The sequence below is a fragment of the Pistacia vera genome, unplaced genomic scaffold, assembly GCF_008641045.1.
Source record: "Pistacia vera cultivar Batoury unplaced genomic scaffold, PisVer_v2 Contig189, whole genome shotgun sequence".
Lineage (NCBI taxonomy): Eukaryota > Viridiplantae > Streptophyta > Magnoliopsida > Sapindales > Anacardiaceae > Pistacia > Pistacia vera.
Genome location: NW_022195989.1, coordinates 1,699,484 through 1,708,879, shown reverse-complemented (window position 1 = coordinate 1,708,879; position 9,396 = coordinate 1,699,484). Strand labels below are relative to the sequence as shown.

The 9,396-nt window shown below is 33.4% G+C and overlaps 2 protein-coding genes across 2 annotated transcripts; one reads left to right on the top strand and one right to left on the bottom strand.

The window, feature by feature from the left end:
• Positions 1-1,354: 1,354 nt before the first annotated feature.
• On the top strand, positions 1,355-2,107 carry LOC116127170. The gene is made up of 2 exons (XM_031412826.1): positions 1,355-1,578; positions 1,726-2,107. Exon 1 carries the CDS (start codon positions 1,410-1,412, stop codon positions 1,554-1,556), a length of 147 nt encoding a protein of 48 aa, XP_031268686.1. The 5' UTR covers positions 1,355-1,409; the 3' UTR covers positions 1,557-1,578; positions 1,726-2,107.
• A 5,284-nt stretch (positions 2,108-7,391) lies between these two features.
• LOC116127152 (zinc finger BED domain-containing protein RICESLEEPER 1-like) lies at positions 7,392-8,676 on the bottom strand. Its single transcript, XM_031412811.1, has 2 exons — positions 7,545-8,676; positions 7,392-7,441 (listed from the first exon to the last, which is right to left on the bottom strand). Exons 1-2 carry the CDS (start codon positions 8,674-8,676, stop codon positions 7,392-7,394), a joined length of 1,182 nt encoding a protein of 393 aa, XP_031268671.1.
• Between the last annotated feature and the right edge of the window lie 720 nt (positions 8,677-9,396).

Sequence of the window (9,396 nt, the reverse complement as noted above, 5' to 3'; positions counted from 1 at the left end):
AAAGACAACATGGGATTGAGAGTAATTACTAATACCACAAAGGGAGCGTTTGGTTTAGGGAATGTTGGATTACTGGAAAGTTAGATTACCTTGAAGATTACTGAGAATCTTTAGGAAAATATATTTGGTTAATTGGTGGGTATGTTATATTAATATGTTTGGTTGAGAGGAATAAATTGCTGGGTATGTTATTTAAATTACTGAATTGTCCTCTAATTAAATATTATTATTATATTATTTTTTAATATTGATTATTATTTGGATTATTAAACCCCCCCTACATTTAAAAACTTAGCAAAAACAACCCCATAATAAAAGTTTGGAAAATCAACAAAGCACCCCCACCAACCCAGCCACTACCGGCAACCACCACAAGCCGCCGGCAACCTAATGATGCACGGAAGGCAGGAAATGGCCATATCAACGCACGACGGCCACTTTCAGCCTTCCGTGCGCCGTTCCGACTGTTGCAGCGGCTGGCCGCGATAGTGGTTGTCGGTGGCAGGTGGGTGGGGGTGGTGGCTTAGGTGGGCTGCATTTGTTTTGAATTCAAGGGTAATTTTGTCCAAAAAGTTAATTAATTGGGGTGAAATAGTAAAAGCCTTATTCATGTAAATAAATTTAAAAATAAGGGCATTATTGTCCTAAAATTATATTAATAAGGGATAGAATTGTAACAAAAAAAAGATAACTCTGGTAATCTTAGAATACCTAAGAAAATGGAGGTAATCAGATTACCTCCAATATTACCAACAGTAACTACTATTGGTATTTGAAGATTACCGGAATCTTATATTACTTGACAACCAAACGTAATAATCAAGTAATATAAGATGACATAACTCCATTAATCCCACGTTACCTCCAACCAAACGCCCCCAAAGGATTTATGGAGGATTTGGGCAAACCTCGATAAGTTTAATATTATCCCAAACCTCAGGGTCGAGAAAAACCCCTAATACATTGTTAAGGGGTAAAACAGTAATTCAAATATTAATATTAAGAATAGAATGAGGATTCGTTTCATTTAAAGAAGGAATCCCATTCCCACATTCATAAGGAATGGAGTTTAAGCAATTTTCATTCCTTAAAAAATTGATGATGGAAGTAATCAAAAGAATGGGAAATTTCCATAAAAAATTTCCGTTGCGTTTTCGCGAAAGAGGCTAAATGTGAATTACACTGATGATCAAGCATGAAATTATTTGCCCCTACACCAACCAACCAGGAATTTGCTACGTAAAACAAGAGTGAAGCCGAAGTGGTGGGTCCCCGACGCATCGTGGCAATATTTTATTGGATATCTAAAATAAAGTCACCGTAACAATAACAAGTCACTTGAAATGAATGAAGGAGAGAAATAATAAGAGGGATGAAAGAGTAAAGAGGAATGGTCAATCAGAATAAAAATGGCAGTGCCATTGGGGATGACAGTCTGGATGGCGAAGATGGTGTGGAGGGCTTTGAATGGCTGGCTTTCTTCTTGCTTGACTGTTGCTGATGAAGTTGCTGCTTCTTTAAGAGCCGGGGATATCGGCCCTTTCCACGTTGGCTGATTCATTCTCTTCATTCAATTCGGTTTGTTTTTGTCTCTCTATCCTTATTCAAAAGTTTAATATTTCTATTAAGCTTGATAATTGAACGCCTTTTCCATTAATTAAAAGAATTTTGCTTTAATTATTAGGTTTATGTATGCCTTTAAATTGCTCGATTTTAACTTGGCAGACCATAAAGGAAAACCTTAAGAATATGTCCAGAAGAGTGGAATATGAACCGTGAAGATCCAAATTCAAGTTTCAGTCAACGGATGTTGTCTAGAGATATTGCGTGATTGTTTTCCAAATCCCAGATTCAAATCAAGCCTTGATGTTAAGCAAGTTCCAGAAGAAAGCTATGTGGTTTGGTATATTTAGATTCTTGACTACTGAAGGTATGATTATTGTATATTATTTGGCAACATTGTATAGCTATAAATTATTCTCAGTTTGTTATTAATTATTGACATAAACAATTAGGTATAGTTTTTTTTTTGGATATATTTAGCCAATTGTTGTATCTCTATGGATCTGTGTTATAGGTGGATATTATGATGCTGTATGCATATTAAGATCAGTTTTAACATTGAATGAAACCAATTGGTTTCTCGCTAGTTAAGAGTTTGGAAACCAAACTGAGTTGCTTGAGTTGAGTGCTAGGGCCTGCAACCCAGTACTTCCTGCTGCTTTATCTATTATCCCATCCCATGAAATTAACATACTGTTTATGCTTAGCTGTGTTCTTCATTCACTGATTTACTAAGCTGTATAACAACTTCGTCTTCTCTGGAATCATGAACAGTTCTTGTAGCTTGAGTCCCCTTGTCCTAGTCAATTCCTCATTCTGAATAAACCCTTTGATCATCTTGTTCCACGAGGGTAAATCCCTTTTTTGGCATCTTCTTAAACAACTCGAAAGTCTCATTGAGCGTCACATTCTGTGCATGACCAGTAATCACTGCATTCCATGAAACTAGATTCCTTTCCTTTCTGGCATCCTATCAATACCAACCTGGCAACCATTGCAGTCCAAGAAATCACATCTCTTTTAGGTATTACATGACACAACCCTTGCGTTTCTTCAACTCTCCCACAATTTTCCAGCGCTGTAATTATAGAATACCATGACAGTACATTTCTTAGACATTTTGTCAAACTCAAAGCCTTGTCAATCAACCCCAATTAGATGTACGCATCCATCATGGGTTTCCAAGAAACCACATTTTTTATCAGCATTTATTTGGACAACTGCTCTACTTAAAAAATCGGATTGTATCTCACTTACTCACTCATCATTGCTGTCCACGTAACCACATTCTTCTGAGCAGCAACCCTATCAGACAATTTACCTGCTTCTTCAATCAACCCAGATTTGAAGTACCCTGAAATGCTGTAGTCCATGTAACCACACATTTCTCAGACATTTCATCAAACACTAGTGTTCACAAATATTACCTTCTCTACTTATCTTAGTGATCAGCCAATTGGATCTTGCAATGTATGGACTGAGCTATAACCCCTTTCTAGAGACATTGCAGTTGTGGTTTTGGTGATCACATGAGTGTTTATTGAGTGGTATTATTAACATTATTTTTCTCCTAAACCAAAACTTGAATGTAGATTGTTCTCTTAAGAGAAAACCCCATTATATCTTCTATATGGGAATAAGAAATTGGTTGAAGTAGGACGCTCAAAGTACGTGCTATGTCTTTTTCACTTGTTTGCGTGTTCAATGAGCTTTATTTTATTGTACTGTGTATGATTCACAGCAATGAATATGATTTTATTTTGGAGAGTAGATAACATCTAATTTTGCATGAGTATGATATTGTATGTTCATAAAATTTCAGTTATTTAAACTATGAATATTTCGATGTGAAACTTGAATTGTGAAAAATTAGGCAGTTAGGATCCCAGCAATTATATTCAAAGTTTTACTATTAAGTATGTCAATTTTATGAATACACTTTGACATGAACGTTTACATTTTTCAAACTTATTATTATTATTCTAATACGAAAATTTTCATAATTTTACAAATAAAGTGGAAATTGTTATGAATTTTAAAGTAAGGGATGCCCCTTTTTTACTGTTTGAGAGCTGAAACATCTGAAAATAAAACATGTTTGAATGTGTTTTTGATTTCGAAATGGTTTGAAATTTATGCTGAAACTATGTCTTATATTGAAGATTGTTTGCATCACAATGAAGGATTTGTATCTTCTACTTGGAATTGTAGCTTATGATTGTAAGACACTTGATATGGAACGTCATTTGGTAATTATTTGATATTGATTTCATTCGCAAACATTCCACCAAATTTGGAAAAGTAGACCAATTAAGGGTGAGTTTGGGGTTGTTACAGTATCTTCCATAATCACTTGTTCTGCAAGTTATTACTCTTAAGGTGTGTTTGGTTTAGAGAATGTTGGATTATTGGAAATATTATATTAATGGAAAGTTAGATTACCTTATAAATTATTAGGAATCTTTAGGAAAATATGTTTGGTTAATTGGAATAAATTAGTAGATATGTTATATTAATATGTTTGGTTGGGAGAAATAAATTGGTGAGTATATTATTTAAATTATTAAAATGCCCTCTTTTTTAATATTAATATAATATTATTTTTATTATTAATTTTTGAATAATTACTTTTAACTCCCAACATTTTAGATTTAGCTAAAACACCTCAACTTATATAAAACTTTAATTTATAACAAAATCACCCCCATCATCCCAAGCCATTGTCAGCCACCACCATCCGTTGTTGGAAGTCGTCGAAAGTCGTCGAAAATCGTCAAGAGTAGCCCAGAGTCGTCAACAGGCTCTGATGTGGTCGTTTCTGGCCATATTAATGGCTAGAAACAGCAAATCGATGGATCTATGGCCTTTAACGATCATATTTGGGCCAGATCTATTCCGGTCGAAATAGATCTAGTCGTTGACGACTGGATCTCGCCCAAAATTGCCCTTTTTTACCATCAATATGGCCAGAAAAGGACATATCAGAGCCTCTCGGCGACTTTCGGCAGTGACAGGTACTGGTGGTGATAGTTTGTAATTTGTTTTCAATATAATGGCATTATTGTTCAAAAACTTAATTAAACAAGGGTAAAATTGTAATGTTCGATTAATGTAAATTAATTTTAAAACAGGGGTATTATTGTCCAAATTTTTTATTAATGAGAGATAAAATTATAATAAAAAAAAAAAGATAATCAAGTAATCTTACAATAACTAAAAAAATAGAGGTTATCAGATTACCTCTAATATTATCAACAGTAATTACTATTAGTATTGAAAGATTATCGGAATTTTATATTACTTGATAACCAAACGTAGTAATCAAGTAATATAAGATGATATTAGCTCAGTACTCTCGTATAAATGCGTCCTTAATATATTTTAAAAGTAATTTTAGTGGAGCACTTCAAAAGCAGTATTTTCTAGCTTTTAGATTTTAGAAGCTATTTTAGGGAGTTAATTACAAAAATACCTTAAAGTAAACTTAAACTTTTTATCTTTTTATCAAAAATATTTAAAACAAAGTAGATACAGTAATAAAAAATTAACAAACAAAAAAGTTAAAATTGGCTGACGACACCAGCAGGGGCAGATCCAGCCCACCATGGCCCACCCTCAATTTTATTTTAAAAAATACTAATATTGTAATTTTTAGATTTTGGTCCACCCTAACAAAAATATTAATAGACAAAAATATTAACATGTAATTAGATTTTATTTTGGCCCACCCTAATAACAATTTCTAGATCCGCTACTGGACACCAGTGGTGGCCAATTACCATCACCAGAAAACATCTCGATGGTGAGTGGGTTGATCTTGTCAATATCGTTGCTTTTGCCATTCGATCTATGCAACCATGTCGGCGATGCTTTCAACCACGAAGATATTTTGCTTTAACGGGCCAATAAAGTTCGGCCCCATGGCCGAGCATCGTCGGCAATGACTGGTTGGTAGCTCCGTCGGCCAGATTCCAATTTTTAAAATTGCTAACTTTTTATTTAAAAGGGTTAATTTTTAATTTGATTAATAATAGAAAAAATTATTTAAAAATACTCATTTTAAGATTTTTGTATTAGTTATATTTCATCTCCTAAAATAAAAAAATAATTTTAAAATTTCACAGAACAACCACCTTATAAATTATTTTTAAACTTAATTATTTCTAAAGTTGACTAGCTACAACAAACAATCACAAATTAAACTTTAAGTGCAAAAGTTACCACTTTGTTAAATAGAGGTGTTAACTGTTATGAATCATGAAAGTTAAAACTTTGCCCATTGATATATGTTCTACTTAATCATTTAATCCCTAATGTATTTTTATTAATATTTGTATTCTTCTTATTTTTAATTTTACCAAAAATAAAAAATTCTTTAAAAATACATACAAAAGCTAAAATTTAAATTTATTCAACAATAATAAACATTATAATTTAAAAAATTTAAACCCTGAAAAAGATTTATGTAAATAATTTTATAATTGAAAAAAAAAAAACCCCTAATATAAGTCTATGGAATATTAGGAAAAAAAAAATTAAAACTATCTTGATCTGAACAATTGGCCAACATTTTCATATATTTTTTAAATATTTTGTATTATTTTTTTATTTAATTTTTTGTTGGCTTCAATCCAATTCAATACTCTGTTGCCCAATCTCTCTCTCTCTCTCTCTCTCTTTTTAAGTTGATTGATTTCTTGGACTTATATCATCATTATCTTCTGCACTTTAAATTTGGGAACATCCTAAACCTGCTCAGGTATATCCTAATAACATTAACCCCCTCTAGTTTCAGAAATATCTTTGAACCCCCTACAGTTGTCAAAGTTCTTTAAATTATTACCTATGTTTATAATTACTTAATTAGGGGTGGAAAAAACCGGTAACTGAACCGGTTTACCCATATCTTGAACCGAATCGGTTTTCAGTTTAAAAAAAATTGAACCGAAACCGATCATGTTTTGATTATAAACCAGTTTCTAACTGAATAGAAAATTCGATTCGGTTAACCAGTTTTAAACCGGTTAACTAAGATGGGTTGGATTTGTTCGGCCCAATTCCTTCAAACCCTCCACTTTGGCCCATTTTTTTTTCTTTGACAGGCTTATTCAAATGGGCCTAGACAGTTTAGCCCAATTACATCCATTCTTCCACCTTGGCCCATTTTTTAACTTGAATTGAAGTCATATTTTTTGTAATTGAATAATTTGAATACATATATTTTTTAATGTTTATAAAGTATTAATAATTTAAAATTACAAATCAAAGATTAAAAAAACAAAGACATGATAAAGACTCTTATTTCAAATTATAAAGTACACAAAGACATTTACAAATCAAACATATGCAAATCGAAAAATAGTCCTCTGCCAACTTAGTTTCCACCCTAAAATTACAAATCAAACACATAATTAAAATAGCAAACGCATTTCCACAAAATCCAAATCAAACACATGATTAAAATAGCAAACACATTTCCACAAAACAAACATAAGTACATAACAAGCACATGTCCAAATCAAATAGTGAAATGCAAACTTAGAAGATAAACAAAGTTCACAAGACAAATACAATATAACAAATCCACAAAAAGATTTCAAAAGAGGTCCCCAAGCAAGCCCCTCCAACTCCAAGCACATTTCAATCCATTGTCAAACATCAATTGTCAAAGCAAAAAAAGTTTCACAACTTGTTGGCTAGCTTACATTTTAAATTTCTTTCTTTTTATAAGTTTGTCCAATCAAATCTACAAATTAGTAAATAGAAGAACAAATGAAACTACATAAAGTCATAGTATGTAGCTCGTTATTGGAAATTTGGATTACCCTTCAATCATTTAGTTGAGGATGAGTACTTTCTATTCTTAAAGATGGAAATTCTACAAAAAGTTGGACAAACACATAATTGAAAAATTGAAAGTATAATTAACAAATCCAACAAAGACATAATTAAATAATTGAAAGTAAAAGCAAAAATTTTACCCGACTTAATTTTCGTTAACTCATCCAAGGTCTCCTCAATGGCTAACGGTGCACACGTAGTCTGAATCCAATCTTGTGTGCAGATAAGAGCCTCCACCATTTTCGTAGTAAGGGAGCTACGAAATGGATCCAATACATGACCCCCCGTACTAAAAGCCAACTCAGATGCAACAATTGAATTATGCATAGTCAATACATCTCGTGCCATCAAAGAGAGAACTTGATATTTTGTTGAATTCATCTTCCACCATTTCAAGAGATCAAATGTCTTGTCGTTGTCATCTTCAAGGTCGTCCACTAAATACTCATCCAACTTTGATTTAGGCTGATTAGCTTGGTTTCTAGCCTTTCGCTTTTTAAACTTAACCCTCATGTATTCTTGAGGATCAATATCAACATCACAATCATCAAGTGCACTTGCACTTGGAGATTGTTGACTTGACTGCGTAGTAAGACCCCTAGCCACCTTACACAAATCGTAATGGTTAAATAAAGACAGCAAAGTTTCCATCACTTTTTTCTTTAACTTATCAGTAGCAAAAGCATCATAGGACTCACCAATCACCCAATCAACATATTCTAACTTGTCCCTAGGATCCAGAACAACCGCAATGAATAACATTATATTGATATTATCAACATTTGACCAATATTTGTCAAATTTTCCCTTCATTCTTACCGCTGTAGAACTTAAGTTAAGATCATGACTATGAGACCATTCTGAAATCTTCATCCCAATGTCATATATCTCTCGCATGTACTCATTACCAGTAACGTAAAAAGAGTCGAACACACATACGGTAGCATCATAGAAAATTTTCAGAAAGGGTAACAAGTACCGGGCATATTCCCAATCACTATAAGTAGGCAAACCCCTTGACTTGTGCCCACTAGAAAGCTCATCTTTGTACTTACTATAGTCTATTTCCAATAAGTCAAATGCTTTTTGGAATTTAATTGCGGCATCCAACATCAAGTAAGTAGGGTTCCACCTTGTTTCTATATCAAGCACCAAATGATTCTTACTTTCAATTTTTTCTTTTTCCATGCACTCCTTAAATCTCATTAACCTTGTTGGAGAAGACCTCACATACCTCACTGCAACACGAGTTCTAAATATGGAGTCATCCATATCTTTTAACCCCTCCCTTACAATCAAACTTAGTAAATGTGCACAACATCTCATGTGAAGAAACTGACCACTCAAGACATTTCCCTGCCAACTTGCTAACCGAGTCCTAAGGTAGCTTATACCCACATCATTAGAACTTGCATTGTCGACTATTATTGTGAATACTTTAGAAATACCCTAATCAAGCAAGCACCTCTCCACTACCTTCCCAATGATTAAACCTTTATGATTACTTATAAGACAAAAGTTTAAAATCCTTTTGTGTAGTTGCCAATCGTCATCGATGAAGTGAGCTGTAAGACACATACAGTTAAGGTTCTGACAACTTGTCCATGTATCAGTGGTGAGACAAATTGTGTGATTGAACTTACTAAAAAACTTCTTCACCTTTTCACTCTCTTCAATAAAAATCTTGAAACAATCTATAGCCACAGTCTTACGAGAGGGCATTTGAAACCTAGGCTGTGCCACAGTCATCACACAACGAAACCCCTCACGCTCCACAAAATTAAACGGCAGCTCATCGATAATGATCATTTGGGCAATAGTTTCTCTAATCAAATTTCCATGACAACAATGAAGATTGTGTAGAGGTGGTAGCATCACTTGAGAGCTCACGTGATGCTTGTTGAAAGAATAACGTCTTCTGTCTCTTGTCCACCACATTCAGAGGATACTTTTTACACTAACTTAAGTGATTAGGTAGACAACTTGTACCAC

What these genes read in the sequence shown, in the direction of transcription:
- LOC116127152 (XM_031412811.1), bottom strand. Translation starts at nt 8,676, where the DNA reads ATGGATGACTCCATATTTAGAACTCGTGTTGCAGTGAGGTATGTGAGG. An exon ending in GTTAACGAAAATTAAGTCGG is followed by an intron (nt 7,442 to 7,544) that starts GTAAAATTTTTG and finishes AACTTTTTGTAG; the next exon opens with AATTTCCATCTTTAAGAATA.
- LOC116127170 (XM_031412826.1), top strand. Translation starts at nt 1,410, where the DNA reads ATGGCAGTGCCATTGGGGATGACAGTCTGGATGGCGAAGATGGTGTGG.